At 43.8% G+C, this 20,766-nt stretch overlaps 1 protein-coding gene across 1 annotated transcript in view; it reads right to left on the reverse strand.

Moving 5' to 3' along the window:
* Window positions 1-20,766, reverse strand: part of USP10 (ubiquitin specific peptidase 10) — a 71,994-nt gene that overhangs the window by 18,214 nt on the left and 33,014 nt on the right. The window contains exons 3-4 of the mRNA XM_040633239.1: window positions 14,773-14,833; window positions 9,351-10,391 (exon numbers count right to left, since the gene is read on the reverse strand). Of these exons, the coding sequence (XP_040489173.1) occupies window positions 9,351-10,391; window positions 14,773-14,833 (1,102 nt within the window). The remainder of the gene's footprint in view (window positions 1-9,350; window positions 10,392-14,772; window positions 14,834-20,766) is intronic.

Raw genomic sequence — 20,766 nt, forward strand, 5'->3', positions numbered from 1 at the left:
TAGTAAGTGCTTGTACATTGGACGCCACCATCCACCCAAGACACCGCTCAAACAAAAGCAGCTTTTCAATTCTAAACACAGTTGGACTGGGAGGTCTCAGACTTAAGCATTAACTGAAGAAGTTAATTTGCAAAATTCTAATGTCCAGACGTGCATGCGTGCACACGCACACACACTCCCTCCCTCCTCTGAGAGTAAATGCCCTCTTTCCTCTGAGGAAGCACACAGAATAATTTTCCTATTTATAAAAAGTAAAGCATTACAGGCTCAAGAAAACCCAATGCATCTATTCAATTAGTCTGGGCTTACAAAGCTCTTCTCATCTTCCTCCTGCTGATGCGAGGACCACATCAGTTAGAACTGAACTACAAGCTCCATGTGAGAGCCCCCAGCAGACAGTCCCGGGCACATGGTAGACACTGCACTGGGGGCTTCATGTGCACTGTTCATAATCGTCCTCACAACCCTATCAAGGAGACACGGTTATCCTCCTCACTTTACAGGTGAGAACACAGAGGTCCAGAGGGTCAGGGAACTGGGACAGGCTGTGTATCTAAGCAGACACCTGACGGAGGTCGGCTTTCCCTCTCACGAGGTAACAGGCTCCGCTCTACAACCCTTTGACTCAAAGGTTTCCATACTAACTTGCCCCCCGGGCTTGAGACCTCCCACTGACAGTGGAGCTGTCCATTTGTCTTTGATGCATGTTGTCACAACAGTCCACATTCTCCAGTGTGTGCCAGAGATTGGCAATTATTTAATATAATCACTCCATAAAAAAATCTGTGCATTTTCAAATAAGCATCAATCCCAAATGAATACTCTAGCATGACCCTGTGAATCTCTGCCATAGCGCTTTTATATCTGCGAACAGTCATATTACGTTTTTACATAACCGTAAGACTCAAAATCAACTGCACTCCTACCACAAGGACCTCTGTTAAATGACCCAATGTCATTCACTGAGCCCTGCCTGGGCACCGGCTCCTGGAATCACAGAGATGACTAAGAGGTGGCCCTCCCCTGAGCTTGTGGACCAGTGAAGAAGGGAAAACCCAGTGCAGGCTAAGCTGAAGGGGGATCTGTGGAGGAGATGCTCAGCTCAATCCACAGACTGAAGAAACCATGAGAGGGCCAGGGGCCAATGACAGCAAACAGCAGCTGATACCACAAGGGCCCTAGCTGGGGTGATGGTGCCTTCCACCCGGAGGAGTAGGTTTCTTTTTGTTTTGTACAGTGATGAGCTCACAAGTGTAGTTTCAGAGGCACTGATAAGAGGTACCCAGATTACACCAGGCAACAGTGTACTTATACCACAGAGCAGCAAGTAACAGATCTACACACACACACAGGCCCAAAGCTTGGGGCTGGCACTGTGTGTCCTGACGACACAAACCTCAAGAGGAGTGATGTGTCAGGAGTGGAGTCTTAAGCACTACCCATGTCTAAGCGGCAGGCCAAGAAGAACCTGTACCATCTACAAGGACGGGGCAGTTTGAATTTGCAGTGGAGGTGGAAGTAGGTTCTAGGGCTCCAAAGAGGGAAGCGAAGAGGGGAGCCGCGGCCTAAAGCCCGCCTGAGGGAGACAGGATGGGGTCGCTAAGAGGCTTACAGGACTGTGGAAGGGAGGGAGCTAGGGAAGCACAGACTCACCAGTTCATGGTGGGAAAAGACAGGAAACAGCAACCTCAATTTCTTCTGATGACAGGGAAGGACGCAACATTTTCTAGGGTGGGGGTAGGGGCGAAGATGGGGAGGTGGCTTAGTGACAGTAATCGCTGGTTAGTATAGACACTGAAGGAAAATGGAAAGAAAATGACCAGGGACTGAAATGTAAGATCTGAAACTTCCCTCCCACCTTAACTGTCTCAACAGATTGAAAAACAGGTTTATAGCTGGTCAAAAGTACTTTGAATTAGTATCTTATGAAATTTAAAAAAATCACTTATGACAAGGCCAACTCCACGCTCAAGAGGGAAACAGGTGCAAAAATATCAAGAACTGCTCTAAGCTCCAGTGGAAAACGCACCTCCTCTTACGTCTGTTACTGAGCCATGTGCCCAGAGTAACGTGCACACCTGCGCATGGTGGAACACTCAAGCCTAGGGAATCAGAGAATATATCCGACAGCAGCTGACTTCTCTCCATCATTTATCTAGGAAGCAGCGTGTGCTGGCTGGACAGAAACCTTTAACATCAACCCTTCCCTTGAAGCCGGGCCAGCTTCTGGCCATTTCTTTTGCTTCACTTATTTTAAGGAAGAGGCAGGAAAAAACCAGTTTCACTGTTTGGCCTCTACAATCTTAAACTCAAGGCTCTCAGCATCACCTAGTGGTTTGTCCAATAACTGCAGGTAACAAAACATGACAAACAGCCATCTATCTACCAAAGGAACAAGGCAAAAACTCAGACACGTAGTGTGGAACAAAATGACACCCGGGACATTTATCAGAGAACGCACTGAACTAGCTTCAAGTCTTTAACATTCTTTGAAAAAGCCTCTAGTACAGGGGCGCCCGGTAGCTCAGTTAGTCTGCCTTTGGCTCAGGTCATGGTCCCGAGTCTCAGGACTGAGTCCTGTATGGGTCTCCCTGCTTAGCAGGGAGTCTGCTTCTCCCTCTCCCTCTGCCCCTCCCCCCGCTCATGCTCCCTCTCTTGCTCTCTCTCAAATAAATAAATAAAACTTTTTAAAAAGTAAATTAAATAAATAAAAGAGCCTCTGGTACAGGGGTACCCGGTGGCTCAGCCGGCTGAGCGGCCTACTCTTGATTTCGGCTCTGGTAGTGATCTTAGGGTCCCAGGGATGCAGCCCCGCTTCAGGCTCTGTGCTCGGTGGAGAGTCTGCTTGAGATTTTCTCTCTCCCTCTGCTCCTCCCTCTGTTCACTCTCTCTCTCTGAAATAAATAAATCTTTAAAAAAGAAAAAAGAGGCTCTGATATAATGTTCATAAATTTGTAGATTAGTATCTTTATAGACTCAGAACATACAGAGAAGAAACACTAAACAATCCAGATTTTCCTTAATCATTATGCTGTTATTCTAGAAAAACTTTCTCTACACTGGCAAGTCTTACATAAGCTAAAATAGAGTATCACTCTGTCGCTCCTGTGTTCCAGCAAGCCTGAACTCTACTCTCAAAGTAAGACGGACTGGCTGGAGTGGAAGCAGCCTCCCCTGAAGGTACCTAGAGAGGACACGGCCTTTCTCCACAGCAGTAAGGCACCACGGACTCCACCTTTTATCAGAGGTGTGCAGCTCCTTCCAGACAAGTCCTTCTCACTGCTCACTGCTCTGCTGAGCCCTCCCTGGCCAGGTAACAGAACTTCCAAGCCTTCTTTGTCCCGGCCTCATCCTGCCATCCCCAAGTTCCAGAAGATCTCCTACTGGCCCCTAGCCCCCAAACCCCTCTGCAAATGATTACTGCTCTTTCTGCTACTAAGAGTAGACATCTGTTCCTTCCCTATCTTATTCTTTAGACAACACTCATGACAAAGCCGATCATTACTCACTGACCGAGAGAGTGGGTGGCCTACACAAAGTACTTATTAAGAGTAGGAGGGGGTGAATTAAACATCTGGAGACTAAAGTTGTTGGTTTTGGTAAATGACTCCATTCGAGCTTATCAGAAATGACCCAGTGGACTTTGAAGGTCATTCTACCGCACTGTTCAGAAAGACTCCAGGTGCCCCTGTGAAAGAGACGAGAGCCCAGGAAGACAAACGAGACAACCAGGGTTCAAAGCCTGGCTCTGCCACTTCATCTTGCAACCTGGAATGGAAGACCCCACTCCTCCCTTGTACGAGAGCCAACAAGCCACACCATGCACGGCTTCAGTGAAGACATGAAATAATGTGATAGGCGTGAAGAGAACAACTAGCAGGATGGCCAGCTCATCACAGGCACTGATCCCTATTAGAAAATGAACTGAGGCGCCCAGCTCTTGATTTCAGCTCAGGTTGTGATCTCAGAGTCCTGGGATTGAGCCCCTCCTCGAACCCCACATCAGGCTCCATGCTCAGAGTGGCGTCTGCTTGAGGATCTCTCTCCCTCGCCCTCTGCCGCCCTGCTCACTCTCCAGGGCTCCCTCTCTCTCTAAAATAAATAAATCTGGGGAGAAAAAACTGATACAGATGGCAAGAGAAGCAAAAAGGAAATTTACAGAAAACTGTGAGTGAACCAACAATTTTCAGTACTCTAAGCAGTTAAATTACTTAAAATTAAATATTGAACATTTTGTGAATATATACAGTTCCATTTCAGAAGATATAAAAACTTATAAAAAAATTAAATATCTTATCTAGGATTTTCTCACAAGAAACAAACATCCACACAATGCCAAGTTTCGGTTCTGTAACAGTGTATACTGGGCCTTTACCTCAAGAATTTCAATCCCCATAAACTGAGCCAGACACCAACATGTGACAAAGTTTGTCAGTGCGCTCCTCCTCCTCTCCCGCCTAGTGAAACACACACACACACGCACACATGCACGCGAATCCTCATTCTTGTCCACAGTCACCTGTCACTATTACTGAATCCTGCTGCTATAATTCAGTCAATTATTCTGCACTTGCAGACCAGCCGGTATGATAACTGCTTTTAGAGTTTTGGTATAACTCTTGGCTCCAGTTCCTTTTACTATTGTATTCCTACCCTGAAGTTCAACAAGCACTGTCATGACTGAGGTCAGAAGAATTAAAGCCGGGGGCGCCTGGGTGGCTCAGTCGTTAAGCATCTGCCTTTGGCTCAGGGCGTGAACCCTGAGTCCTGGAATCGAGCCCCATATCAGGCTCCTCCGCTATGAGCCTGCTTCTTCCTCTCCCACTCCCCCTGCTTGTGTTCCCTCTCTCGCTGGCTGTCTCTCTCTGTCAAATAAATAAATAAAATCTTTAAAAAAAAGAAGAAGAAGAAGAAGAATTAAAGCCTGGAAGGGCGGTGCCACAGGACAGAAGGCGGGTACTTCTGGAGCTCGAAGCTTGAAGACACCTGTGCTGCAAAGTCGTCACTGCTGGTTCTCCATCTCACCTCCTTTGAGGGCGAATAAGCAGAAGTTGACCGTATTAACACACTTCTCCTCCAGAGGCGTTTTTTCCAATTCATTCTCGTCCATGTAATTTAGTACTCAGATCCACTGAGACAGCAACCTTAAGGAGATCGGCCTCCTCAACCCACAGAACAACGTAACCAGAACGGCACAGAAGGCCACGATGATTCCATATCACATGAAAGGTACAAAACTGGAACTGGTGTCTTCACTTTTGTAACAGCTTAAACATTAGATGGCTGAATTAAAATTCAACTTTCTTATGAAATCTGCTGACATACAAAAAAACTGAGTGGTTAACAGCCTTTCTCATATTTTAAAACATACACAGCTCACATGTTGCCACAAATCTTTCCAATGAAATGATTTACAAACTCAGTGGCAATATTTGCACTGTAAACTTTTAAGTCAATATAAGGTAGGATTATTTTTACACATACTTCATGCATCAAATTCTGTTTTCCTAAAATTAGGATGTAGAGGTCACATTACCATTTAAGTTCTATGAAAATACTAGGTAAGAACGCTCCTTGATTCTTCAGGCCCAATAAGTGGCCTGTAATCAACATTCTGATGCTGCTGACCTGCTTTTCTGTCCTCTTCCTCAACTACACAGAACATCCTGCAAGTGTTTTTGTTTTCCTCATTACATCACTTTGGAAGAACACGTGCTAGCTAGCTTGGTTGCCTAATCACGTAGAGGACAGCAAAGTGACCAAAATGTATCACTGTCCACTGGCTGTAGATCAACGTATGCTTTATAGGTAGAGGGATCTCAATTCAGTTCTAGAAGCAAGAACATATACACACTGAATCAGGTATGGACCAAACTCTCCACCCACAGGCAGGGATTCCTACAAACAGGTGTTATACCTTTTCAGCTTAGGGTATGCTACATTATTACTACCTTTGCTATTTTGGACAATTTTGAAAAGGAAATGCAAAATATTTAAGAAATCATTTCCCAAGGAAGAGGTGAGTATAATTTATAAGCCACCAAAAAATTATCAATCACAAGGTATGTATTTGTTTACAATAAAAATAAATACGGACATGGGAATTCATTTTTCTGAGCAGATCCAACTTGTAATGGTTTTGTTGCTCTCTAGGAACAAATTTTAGGTATAAAACTACGTGCAAAATCATATATTAAGTAGGTTTGGACTAAAGCTCTTAATAAATGGTATGACTCTGTGTTTCAACTTCCTCACAGAAAAGATTTTTTTAGAGCTGTCAAAGACCTCAGTTTACTTCATTCTCTTTCCACTGGAATTTTAATCCATTTTATCTGGGCCTTCAGCCTGGTCCTTCTCCTTGCCTACCATTACTTACACTCCTTTAAAACAAAATACATTGATGCAAGATTTTAAAAGCAAAATATAAAATACAAAACAGCTCTACTTGTGATTCGAAAGCATTTGATACAATTTAGGCTTGGGATATGACAAATGTTTCTTAGTAAAAACCCAGGAAAAGGTAAATGTTCATCACAAGGATATATACGCTTCATCACGAAGATCGCACGCGCTGCCCCAGCTCCGGGCGCCGAGGGAGCAGCACATGCGCGTCGGCCTTCCCTGGGCTACTTGCGTTCCACATACTTATTCTTGAACGTAGACAAATCTAATATTTTGCAACCACTTTCAAATACAAGCTACCAGGATTTTCAAATTCCTTGTTCTCACCTCCTGGTTCAGTTGTTCCTACTGAAAAGTGGCAAATATTCCCTCTCAGACTGACAATAACCACTCACTGGAACACGGACCCCTCTGCAAGCCTATGCAGGCTTCTGTGTCGGTTCCTACTTTCCGCGGGCTGGGGAAGGCACTTAGCACATCAGGACAAGTGCCCTTCCCTTCCAACTCCTTAAATCAGAGTTTACACTTAAGAAGAAATAGCCAATGAACAAAATGTTGACAGTCTACACCAAGAAGGTGAAAGCAGAACCCGCTAAAGTAATGGATAAACAGTTACAAGTAATCAGGAGCCGGCTGTATTTCTGTTCAAAATGCCTTATATGGTGTACTTATTCTTTGTTTACAGTTGGTTTGTCCTAATTTGTATTTAACGGGTGGTTATACAAAAATCAGCTGGCATTTAGGAAGCACAGACTTAATGATAGGGCAGAGAATCCAGAAATGTGGACATCCAAAATAAATGAACCTGGACTTAAAAAAAAAAAAAAATCAACTGTGGATATTGATACTATTCTAAGAATTCAAAAAAAGAATAAACTTGATGCCTGAACTGCTGCCTTCTCCCTCTTTCCCCAAAGTTAATAAATATAATAATAAATATAAAAATTACTCTCTTAGTAGAACCAGTTAGATGCTCATGCTAATTCTAGGATAACTAATGTCAATCAAGAGATCTTTTATGGAACTAGAATCTCACAGTTAAATGCTGTTTCAACAAGTGAGCCTACACTCAAAAGCACGCCCATTCAAGGGCAGTTTATGGTAGTGCATCTTACTCATGACAAACTGAATACAGTTCACCATTTTTATAAAGCAAACCTCCACGCAGAAGAATATGACAAAGGGAAAAACTTCCAACCCACCACTTTACCCCAGCTGTGTGTGATCCCGAGTCATTTAGTGTCACCCCACTGCTGTGTGGTTTTACAGGAAGCAACACTCAAAACTGTCAGCAGCTACGGTCCCGATTTCTAAGGCCCCGTAAAAAGGCTCAAAAGAATGAAGTATTTTAAAAAGCACTACAGTTTTGCTGAGATGATTAAAACATCTTCTTAACTAGACTCATCAAACTAGGATTAAGGAAATAAGCCTGCTGGGGAGGCACTGCCTCAATTCAAAAACACGCGGACTGTGCCCGGCAATGCTCTCCCCCAAATACAAGTAGCCGACGGCCTCCACAGCAGTCTACCTGTGGGTTAACAGCAGATTTGAGCAGGTGAGATTTTAACAAACGTACAACATAGCAAACTGTATCAAACGACATTCAAAGTCATAGGATTAATATGTTTCAAAACATTTAAAATGAAGTTGTTCTTATTTTAAATAAAGACAGAAAATTTCCTAGAAATGGGAGATTTTTAGGAACAGAAGTATAATTGTAACGCCTTCAGAACTTTGAACTCAGAATGCACATTTTTAAAAGCATCCCACCCATGCATTTCTCATATAGAGTTTAAAAATAAAACTTTTAACATAATGATCTATACAAAGGTTTACACCGTCTTATCCCGACTTTGACAGCTTTCTCAAGCAATGAATACATTCCAAAAGTTATAATAAAGAAATCACTTAACTGTAAAAAAATATGTATAAGGCCCAAAATGACTGGCCTACCAATTACCTTCTTAAGAGAACTCGAGACATCAAGGTTATTCAAAAGGATGTGTTGATGGAACTGTGACCATTCATAAAAGGGTGTGTATTTGCAGCTTGCTACTGCAACTGAGCCTGACCCCGGGAACAGGTGCTGTCAGCTGTTCCAAATGTTCAATCGGTAGGTTTCCCATAAAGCCTAAATGGGACAGCTTATTTTAATTCAGCTAATGGGGCAGGAATCTGAAGAGCTGGCTGCTGAACTTCTTGGTACAGTGAAACCTGAAGAGATGCTCTGGCTTCCGAGACATGTACACACGTGCACAGTCCCTGCATTTCTGACTTCCTAGTTTACCTCAGAAACAGTGCAGATCACGCAGCTATTTTTACTGAAACCCACCCTACTTCTGAGCCTGAGCACTCGAAAACAAAGCACAAACTTTGGCCTCAATTGTGGTAGTTTTTCTTTTCCTGTCAAGAGCTGACCCTTAAGAGTTCTACAAATGAGTAAAATCCATTTACTCAATCCAAAATAGGCAATAAGAAAAAAAAAAAAAAAAACCAAATGCTTTCTTACATCCTAATACAGAAGAGAAACAGCGCAAAGTGAGTCCAAATCAAGGATTACACAGCAAAGGTGCCCGACAGCTGTGACGCGGATAGGACAAGCGCACTCAGTCACTCGCTGGAGCAGAATTACCAGATCCAAAGGCAAGGATGTGGAAACGCACTCTGTCAGCAGAGAAGGACTGGTAATAGACATGAAGTGTTCACTTAACGTAAAGGTCTGAGCCCCCCCAACCCGCTGGTACTGTGCTTAAGTATCATCTTACTTCTAGACAGCATTCAAGGCACAGGCATCCTTGCGAAACTCCTATTAACACACAGGTCACCAACTACTGCTCTGGGTAACAATCTAGCACACAGTTTCTCAGCCCAGAAAGCCTGAGAGGTATTCAACAGGAGCAGAGATCTGATCCCATCCTCACTTTCGACCTGGACCTTGTGAACTATACCTGCAATCTTTACGGCTACAGGATCCTCCGAAACCGGAACGAGCCCTTCTTTGACTTCAATCTGCTTTTCAGAGGCCAGGGCAGACGTGGCAGGAGGGGAATATTTCGTTTCCACAGAAGCCACGGGTGAGGAGGGAGAGGGCTTAGAATCATGAAAAAGACTGGCCCATGACTTGGGCTGGCTAGTGGGAGCCATGCCCGTCGCAGCGGCCAGGGCGTCGGCAGCAGGGGGAGCGCTCCCGGCTTTAGCGGGGTCCGAGTCCGCGCTCTCCACAGTGTGCAGCTCGACTCCATTGGCAGCTGAGCCCTCACCGGAGGATTCAAGTATTTGTCCGTTAGCAACTCCGAGGTTTTCAGTAGTATGAGTTCCCGTGTAAGGCTGAGCCACCGCTGTCCTCAACAGGCTGTCCCTGCCAGCCTCTGCAGGGAGGCAGGACTGTTCCGAGTCAGCCCCGGGGCAGCCCTCGGGCTGCCCTGCAGTCCTGGAATCACCGTCGAGGGCTCCGGGGAAAGGCCCAGCAGGCACAGCGTCACTGACGAAGTCCGTGGAATCCTGAGGGCTGTTACAAGTCCTGGGTGTCCCCGATGGGGGCACATCGCCCACTAACTCTGCATCCTCTGAGCCTACGCTGTTTGGGACTGCTGGATTGGCGTGGCCATTGACCAGGGCTTCTGTGGGAATACTACCCTCACCACCATCTTTCAAGTAACTGTAATATCCCGGGGGACGTTTTTTCTTCTTTTTACGCTCCCTTTGTCCAAGACCACCCGTGACACCATCGCTTTCTAAAACTTCCACCTCCGTGCTTGAACTGCCATCCAGGGCAAGAGAAGAGCCCGGGTACTGGCAGTCAACAGAGCTGTAGGTCGCTTCTTTATCTAGGTCATCAGGGGTCTTTTTGGAAGTTGTGCAACTGAGAATAAACTCAGGGGCCTGAGGATTCAATGTGCTTGAAATACTGTAGTTGGGAGTTCTCGGCAAAGTGTCATTGGGTTCAATTACTTCATTAACACCAAACTCAATTCTCTGATATTCTTGTCCTGTTTAGAAAGAAAATGATCAGTAAATATGCCATTAGTTAAGAACATAGCTACATAAACCGTAAGTCTCAATAACCAATTATTTCCTTTTTGAAACTAAGCCTTTAAAGTCTTCTTCTAATTAACACAGCTATGACATTTCATTTCTGTGACAAATAATCTGCCAAAAATAAGTAGTGACTATAAAACCATATTTAATTTTAGAGCTATGAAAACCAGAAGGCTGTATTCATTTTCCACTCTCAGGGTAGCTAAGGAAGACTTTCAGAAGGTAGAAATTTAAATGAAATTATAATAAAAAGCAAATAATATTTTGCCTGTCTAAAAACACTCCTCAATGAAATCTGACTTTACTGGCTTACTTTCTGACTGAGACTAGGGTATAGGTATTTTGGACAACTTAAAAAAAGAAAATCATGACGACTACCTTAGGGATTTAAAGTCACTGCTGTCTTTATGGCTTTCCTGATTTGTGTAATTTAGTAATTGAGAAAGTATGCACTACACCAAGAATTCATCCTTTCTATAAAAGTGCTCTTCAGAGGCACTCTCTCGAACCCTCCAACTCCTGACCTCCTTCACGGACCTTCGCTGCGGTCTGCAGACGGCCTCGCATCAATGCTTGTCAACGTGCCCTAAATGAACTCATAGTGGATCCAAGGGTGGTGACAATACTTCCAAAAATACTGAAGGACAATAAGGACTGCAAACTTTTAAAAATCTCTTTGGAACCCTTTGATACTTCCTGCCAACTGGCCAGCAGGAGTATAGACCATCTACACATTCCACCCATTCCAAAATGTACATTTTTTTCATAGTTCACATTTCTGAAATTACGTTAAGTTGTAGAATCAGCTGCATCTTTCAACAGACGTCAAGCATCAGTGTCATCTTGTATCTGATGAAACAGTTAAAAATTCTGAAGTTAAGGAAAGGACACACGCCTCTTCATTTACCCATAATGTGTTAACTGAAGATCTCTCCGAGTCTTGCACAAGAGGCCTACTTCTTCTCAAGGCAAGTATTTAAAACAAAACAAAACAAAAACCATACTACCAAAAGAACTGTGCTCTACTACAAATAACTATTTTTCACCTTGGAAGTCTTTCAACAAGCAGCCCCAACAGGGGCCCGTTATGCGCGAGTTAGTTAGGGGCAGGGACGTCACCAGTCTCCTCTTTATCTGCTTTGTAATCACGCCTGGGGGGGGGCGGGGGGCAGGAGGGTACACCTTCCCAACAACAGAAAGTTCCTGAAAAAGGAATACTAATGATGGCTATACCTAACAGCACATTTTCATATAAAGTCACCAATATGACCATTTGAATCCTTTGGCCTCTGAGCACCGCTTTTTTATTTTCCTTATTTTGAAAAGAATCACCAAAGAGAAATTAATTTCTCTATTATTACACCTAAAAGTAAACTGTCCATTCTGATTTCAGGCTTCCCCTAGTCCATGACACTTCGAGGGTACAATGCCACTATATGGTCTGTCATGGATATACCTGAGGAAATGAAGAACACTCCCCGTGGGGAGGCTACCCTTTGGAGACTGTGGCATGCATTGTGAAATCAAAACAGACATTAGTATGCGTTGTGGCATGCAGCTTGTGCAAGGTTTTAACTATTTCCAATAGACACAGTGACTTCCACATTTCAATCCTTAATCTTATCGTATCAGAATATTCTAGAACATGATATAGGACATTAATGGAACCATTTCAATATGTTACGGTTATTACCAAAACATTTACCCTGTATAGGGTCTGACTGTACCACTGAAAGGCAGAGTCCCACCCAGAACAGTTCCTCTTCTTAGCCACAACACGTTTCACAGACACACATGCGCACTGCACTGCACAGCAGAGGAGTCAGCACAAAGCCCAATCGTGGGCTGAAGGAGTGATGAAAGCCTGCAAACCCGGGCTTGAAACAACACAGTTGATGCATGGGGTGAATGGGGCCTCAGTGCTCAGGCCATGCAGACAGTGGGTTGTTGGGGGAAGGAAAACCAGCTCAAATGAAACAATGCCATCCTAACACAGCATTCTGCCAAGCGTGCTCCCTGCAGCGTCCAGGGTGCTGGACAGGCCCCACAGTCCCCAGTGCTGGGGGGGGGGGCAGAGACTGTCATGCCCACCTATCTTGAGAACTGCTGCTTAAGTGGCTTCCTCCACTGATTTCTCCAATTAATACAGCACTAGCTATGTGCAAAGTGCTTATTATCACAGAGGGCAGGGAGATTAGTGAGGCAAAGTCCCTGCCTCAGGGAGTGACACTGACTAGTAGAAAAACACCTCGGACTGAAGCTGATAGTGCAGAGGAAGGGCAAGATGAGGCCTCAACAGCTTTACAGGAAGAACCCTTCCAGCTACAGAAAAGAGCGACCAATTCCAGTCAGAAGCTACAGAGAAGTCAGTGGAACTGGCAGGATAGCTGGATGGGGGCGGGGGGAGTGGAGGCTATTTCCAGCTCTAGGATCGCACTAAAAAAAGCAGAGGTATAAAAGGCACGCCGTGATAAGCAGCCCCTGCAAAGAGCTTGCTGTAGGCCTCTGGTAGGAGGGAGAACAAATCATCCTCAATCATTCATCCAAAAACACACGGAAGGTTTACAACCTTCCAGCTACTACAGCGCACAGCTGCTGAGCACACAGAAATGCATGATCATGACCCCTGCTGCCCACAGCCGAACTCTGTGTAAAGAGGGAGGCAGGCTCATTACTGGACAGCGGGACAGGCACTGTAAAAGCAATAAACGTCACAGAAACACAAGAGAACAGAAAAGGCCCCAGGGAAACAGGCCTTTAAGCTGGCCTGTCACTACCATTGTGAGCAGGTGGCAAGATCCCAGCTGTGTTTTTGGCAGATTAAAAGATGGACTTGAGAGGAGAGACAACGGAGAAAAGGAGCCACAAAGCAGGAACTAAGCAGAGAGACTAGCCTGGAAGGAGGGGTGTGGTGTAAGGAAGGGAAGGAGAGGACACTGAGAGGAGCTGGTGGAGCCTCGAATCTGCAGCCTGGGCCCCCGGGAGGATGGTGAGGCCAGGAACTAAATGAGAAAGAAAAGAACAACACGAAAGGGAAAAGAATGAAACATTTTAAAGCACTGAATAGACATCGTAGCATGCTTACTATGTGCAAAGTACGTGGAGACAGAAATCCGAGAGACTCGGAAAACAGGTGCTCTGAAGGCTGGGCAGCCAGGCAGGGCGTCTGGACCCCTCCAGCTCACTCCATTTCGCTCTTGTCCTGAGCTGCCACTAGAACTGCTCTAAGATTAATTGTTTATCCATTTAACAGAGAGAGAGAGAGAAAGAACACGAGCGCACAGAGCAGACGGAGCAGCAGCAGAGGCAGAGGGAGAAGCAGGCTCACCGCTGAGCAGGGAGCCCGATGTGGGGCTTGATCCCAGGACCCCAGGATCATGACCTGAGCCGAAGGCAGGCACTTAACTGACCGGGACACCCAGGTGCCCCTAGAACTGCTCTTTGCCTCAGCCTTCCAGATCACGGTTTCCTACAAACTACTAAGAATGTTAGATACTATCACATCTCTGAGTTTACTGTACATAAAAAGTCTGGACAGACTCTTCAAGGTTTATGTTTAAATTATAATGAAAACCCGTTCATAGGTCTGACCATGCTAATGAAAGAGGGAACCAGACCCCTGGCTCTCAAAGCAAAGGGTCAGCATCCGCTTCTCCAAGGCCAGCAAGGGCCTTTAATGATCCAAACTGCACACTGGTCCACACGGACAGGACCTGCACCCCGGCAACCTACAGTAACCAAACAACCCGCCTTTACTCAACCACACAGCATCACTGCATCCCAGGAAGCACCGTCCCCAGTAATGAGCTCTGTGTCTGTGTAGAGACAAAAAAAATAAGAGACCAGGAAGTATAAAGGTCCTCTGAATTCCCAAGAGCATTAAATGACAGACTAGGACAAAAATGTAAACTGCAAAAAAGATCTGAGCTGTCCCAGAGCCATGCAAAGAGCACATTCTCAGAGAATCACCAGATCTGGGCCCAGGAGCCTCTACAACCAGAAGAAAGGCCACCTGAGAACTTTTACAAAAAGCACTCGCTATAAAGGACACATGTGTGCCACTGAGAATGGTCAAGAAAAAACAGAATCAGACAAGTATTTCCTTAACTAAACCTCGAACATCTGACACTCTGAAGCACAGAATATACTTCATTAATCAAAATGCTTCAGAGACTAAATACACTATAGTTTATAGCAAAAACCTCAAGCAGTAAGGGAATGTTTATTCGAAAAGTATGAACCAGCAGGAAAACATGATTTCCAAATAGCCTGCCCACCCAGCACACATGGCCAGAATGCGCGTCAGGGAGACAAAGGAGAGAAGCGGCTTACCATCAGGGAGTTCGTCTGTAGCTGGTGGGCCACACACAACTGCTCCACTGTATGGAGGAAGCTGCACAGGGAAGTGGAAAACAAATTGTAATTCAACAAAATGTTAAAACCCAACACATTTTTTCATTAAAAACTCTTTATCCATTCAACTTTTCTCAAGACTTTTTTTTTACCAAAATAACATACATTGAGACAGTAAAATTAAATCACTTTCATTTAATATAAAAATACCATAGGAACGGTTTTAAATATTGTCTTTAAGATCCAAAAATGAGGCAAAAAATTAAAAAAAAAAAAGATTCCAAGGGACATGTAAATCAACTACAATAAAATGTCACGATAAACCCTTTGTGTCGTAGGATGTTAGAGACCACCCACAGATACCACAGCCATCGTCCTGGGCCACTAACAGAGATGAGTCCTAGTGACCACGTGCATGTCACACTCGCAGCAGTCCATGTCCTCACAGCCCGGGCAGGCAGGCCCCCGGGCAGAGTGCACAGAGCCCACAAAGAAGCCTGGGAACCACGGCCCCCTTTTTACCACAGTGCCTTAAGTTAATGAATTAATGAATTAATGGCTGGAAATCACATTCCTTGTCTGGAAGAGAAAAAGCAAAATGCCAAGTATCCAACCTCTTTGTGAAAAGCAGGAAGGTATTATGAACATCCCAAATTTTGCTTCTTCCTAGCCATCCCAATATTTAATATTTAAGAATTGGAAATGTTTCAAATCGACACACTGGGGATGAGAAAGTTCAGGACGGAAGGGCTAAGGTAAGCGGACTTACAGAACAAAAGAACAAAGCAATGACCTCCTAACACAGCACTTCCCCAAGCGTGCCTCCTGCCAACACCCGGGGTTCCCGGATGGGCCCCGCAACGTGAGATGCTCAGGGGCCCCGGCGATTCTCAGGCCCTCCACTGTCTGAGAACTGCTGCGCAAAGGGCCTCCTCAGCTGATTTCTCCAATTAACTCTTAGTAAGTCGATTCAACCAACAAGTTAAGAAGTTCTCTCCCCCAGGGAATGAATGACAAGTAAGAACCTAAGGAAACAAAGGGCAATTCAAAATGAACTGAAGGCTTGCAGGACCTGAGAGCTGCACATTTGTCCACTGCGGGTGCCCGGTGTTCATCACACTGACACAAAAGGAGAACCCATTCCGGGTGCTGCCAAGGGCTACACTTGGCCTTGCACCTGTAGCACAAAGACCAGTCAAACGCTCGCACCCCGTGCTCCAGCATTTACCGCTGGCACAGCCACATGGAGCAAAAAAGGTGCATCCAAGGATCAATCAGGTTCATGTTCCCCTGGAGTCACAAAAGAAGTTTAGCAAACTCCCAGAGGCAGAATGCCTTCTTTTTCTATCAGTGATACCAGGGTGCCCCCTGGTGAAAAAAATCGGTACAACTGTGAGGCACTAAAAGTTTTTTGTTTTTTTTTTTAATCATGCAGTATTTACACAAAATGTGGTTAAGTGATAGAGGCAGGACCTGAAAACAGACTCCCCACCCCAGCAGACCCCAGGGCAACGCAGCCATTTTCTGTTCACGTTTACAACACTTACTAAGAGTTACTAAGCTGGTAAGAGTGCAACTGTGAGAATTAGTACTGGAATGAATTCAGGTCCTAAGGAGGGGTATATGTGTATCTTTTTTGCTCTACAGGCACGTGGCACCTTTAACTCAACAAACCTCTACCATTTATAAGATGCCCCCTGGTCTGTGGAAAATGTGTATTTACAGAATGAAATTGTAAGAATTGCTCAAAGTTCCCTCTTTAACTATATATAGCTACTTATAAGAATACGAAATTGTAAAATCAAAGCAAAAACAAAATCTCAGACATGAATTCAAGGTGAGCAATGTAAAAAAGTGAAATCTAGTTATATTAAATAAAAGGTCAGGGGCGCCTGGGTGGCTCAGTCATTAAGCGTCTGCCTTTGGCTCAGGGCGTGATCCCGGGGTTCTGGGATCGAGCCCCACATCGGGCTCCATGCTCTTCTGGAAGCCTGCTTCTTCCTCTCCCACTCCCCCTGCTTGTGTTCCCTCTCTCACTGGCTGTCTCTCTCTCTGTCAAATAAATAAATAAAATCTTAAAAAAAAAAAAGGTCAAATCAATTTAGTCTGAAAACAATGTTACCATCTTGTGAAGTCAGTACTCAGGCCATTGGATTAGGAAGGTAATATTTTAAATATGATATCCCTTATCTTTAGAATCTAACAAAAAACAAAACACAGAAACTCAAATAAAAAAAACGAAGACTGGCAAGGCACCAGCAAAGGCTGAAGTAGGGGGCGGGGGAGCCGCGGGGTCAGAACTTACACTTGCAACCAGCTGATAAACACGTCCCTGCTGTCTAATACACAGTACCGGGATTACAGACAGCAAACCTTATTATAAACTTTAAGCCTGCTAAGAAGCCAGATTTTAACTGTTCCCACCACCAAAGAAATGGTAATTATGTGACACGATAGCGCTAACGCTACAACAGCAATCTCGCAACAGAAATGTATCAAATCAGTATGGCATTCGTCTTAAACGTACACGATTTTATACGCTGATTATATTTCATAAAATAAAATGAAATGTTTTTAAGTCTTTTTGGCACTGCCACTATTTGTTCTTGCCCTCATGAACCCTAAATCTCTCCTCTGAAATCCCACGAAGACCCCAAACCACCGAGAACAACAGCACGCCTGCAGCTGAACTATGCTATCCTGGGCTTGTGTGTCCAGTAACACGTTAAAGTGTGCGTGTGTTGCCTCAAATCATGAGTTCTGGAAGTCTCAAGAACAATGAGCATTCTCTTCTTTCTGAACACTAATGACACGATTATGAATGGGGTTCAAAACATGCTTATTCAATAAATTGACTATTTTTTTTCAGTTGGAGAAATTCACCTTGAAATCACGATGGCTTATAAACTGGAGCACAGCTTTAGAAAGGATATGTTACCTTTAAATTTATACTGATATTTAGGATCACACACAGAAATCAGCTGAGATTGTTTCCTCTGATTCTGTTGAACTGCTAACCACCCTACCTGGCCAGTGGCAAGCTTTCAAACAGGCAAACTAAAACAGAGTCCAAAACTCAGCTGAGAGGATCAGTGCTTTAGCTGAAAGGTAGAATGTTTTTACATTTTAACACCTGTTTCTCAAATTTTGTTTTATCGGTTCTTGGCCCCAAGTAGAGAAAAAAATGTTTTATCGAGTTGCTAACACCCAAAAAACTATATGAAGACCAGGGAGGGGTTCTAGTTCGCGCCAGGAGCACAGGGCAGGAGCAGTGCTGGTTGGGGCTGCAGTCATTTTCACTGAGAGATAAAAGGCCCAGCAGTGCGGGGAAGAGAACATCACTCCCACACCCACCGATCGAGCCACACATAACCCCGTGAAACAGTCTGTGTCCGATGTGATTATACTATTAGTACACTCCAGACTCCTGAATTATAATAATTACAATACTAAGAAAGATAGCTTGGCCCAGTCACGTTAATTAGCCTACATTTCCCTTTTGCGGGTTACTGGACCGACCATATGTGATTTTGATACACAACATCTGTCAGGGCATACTCAAAAGCAAAAACACAGAAGACCCCAAAATAAGCAAGATTTAGACTTCTGGCTATAATTTATTCTGATAAGACAGAGCCATTATTTCTGCAATAAAAAGTCTGACATGACTTTACCACCAACACCCTTACCCACAATGTCTGTTATCCACTAGGTAGTCCACCAGACACTAATCATCTCCCAACAGTTCTGTGAGGTAAGTCAACACTCTCCATTTCCTTATTTAAGAAAGCACAACGCAATGGAGGAAACTGCCCACGACTGCCCAGCCTGCTTACGCAGCAGAGAGAGGAAGGAGCCCAGCTTCTTCAAACTTGAAATATGGTTAACTTTTCCACTTTCACATCACAGGAAAAGCCAAGGTTTTACTCTGACACTTATTTGCAAACAGGCACTCACAAACCCACACAAATGCACACACTTGAGAAAAGCTTTTGTAAAACACTCAAGTTGGGCTTTATCATTTTTTAAAACCGTAACTGCGAAGAACACAGACTGTCCAATTCCTGGCAGGTGCCTCCATATCTTATCATGATTCAGAGACAGAAATGATTTAAAATTCAAACCATTAGAAGACTATATAGAGTAGAAGCTCAGTTAATACTAACACTTGGGAAATACGGGATCTGGTTATGTTTTGCCTAATTAACTATTGTGTTTTTTGTTTTTTGTCAGGAAACACTAAACTTCAAGCCTTATCCTACAGAATCTAAAATGCACAGATATATTTTACTGCCTTAGGAAATACAATATACAATTTAGCTTCACGGTTTCCTGGCTTGTATCCTTATATTCCTTAAAATCCTAACTGTTACCATCAATGAACATAAAACAGACAGAGATGGCACAAATCTCTGGATTTACTCGTTTTCTAAAATAAAACCTGATACAAGCTTTGTCTTCTCTGATTTCTTCCCTTTTCCTAAAATGAAAGAGGAGAAACCAATAAATCTTTCTCTCATCTGTGCAACTGAAATAACACTTTCAACACACTGTCATTTAATCCTTCCTCCACAGCTCCAGAAAGAGCTTAGAGTTCCAGAAGCCAAAGTAAAGAAGGAAGGACCAGCCAAGGCCACATGCAACACTGGCCCTGTGACTCCAAATCTCAGGAGTGAGCCTCTCCTGCTCCAGTTTGGGAAATAAAAGAACTTCATGCAAAAACACTTCACATGTGTGCAAACCTACCACGGACATTTATTAAGGGACCTAAGTGGCTGGTTAGGTCTCATTAAAGTACAGTTTTACTTGATTGGCACCTAGTGTTCCTCCCACTGCCCTTTCTCCTCTTCAATGCAATTTCAACAATTTTCACATTTACAATTCAAATATGAACAAATGTTGCAGGTAAGCTTTTATTAAACTAAAATGGATACCATTACTCACATGAAGAGTGGGCATAAAAGAACACCTGAATGGAGAAATACACTGAAATCATATTTAGGAAAACTATCATAAAGATTCTAAGTCTCCTATAAATTAACCCACAATTTTAGCACAATTCCAACTGAAATTTCGATAGGATTTTTCATGAAACTTGACATGCAGCTCATAAATTCCCAAGGAAGAGTTAAGGATGAAGGAGAATCAAAATACTTCTGAGTAAGTGTAAGGGGGTGTGTGCCCTCCCAGAAGATGGGTTATGGAGCTGCAGCAATTAAGACGAGTGGGAACGATACAGATATAAAGCAGGAGGGTCACAGCCACAGGGCACTACCACCGTGGGAGAGGACAAGTCAGAGCCCCACCTCACATACACAGCAAAGTTCATTCCAACTGTATTACACACTACAGTGAAAACTAAACCTTAAAACTTTTAGAAGAAAACCAGCATCTTTATTACCTCAAAGAAAGGAAATATTTCTTAAAGACATTTACAAACCATGAGGAAAAAAGCCAATACTTTTGACATTAAAGTTAAAAAAATAATTCCCTTATAAGGCAAAAGAAATTAAAGTGCATCATACATGAAGTTTAAAAACCCTCATGATAGAAAGAGATACCTGTAACACGCAAAACCAAAGATTATTAATCCTATAAGCAGTAAGAAAAAGGCAAGCCACTTAATAAAAAATGTGGAAGAGGAGAAAGGGTTAAGTCACTGAGGTGGAAATCTGTTACCATCAACCGGCACATGCAAGTAATGAAACAGTTCTCAACTCTATCACCTGGGAATTGTAAATTAAAACAATGAGCATCCATTCATACCCATCAAACTCACAAAAATTTTAAGTATGCCTCTACTGAGAATAAGCAAGAACTTTTTCTTCAAATGAGATGGTGAGAACGCTCATGCACTGCTGATGGGGATGCAGACTGCTAAACCACTTCAAAAGCAGATCAGCAGTCTCCAGTAAAACTATAGACGCTTACTCCCTGCAGACTGACCAGTTCCACTCTTACGGCCATATCCTG

The sequence above is a fragment of the Ursus maritimus genome, unplaced genomic scaffold (genome assembly GCF_017311325.1).
Source record: "Ursus maritimus isolate PB19 unplaced genomic scaffold, ASM1731132v1 scaffold_19, whole genome shotgun sequence".
Taxonomy (NCBI): Eukaryota; Metazoa; Chordata; class Mammalia; order Carnivora; family Ursidae; genus Ursus; species Ursus maritimus.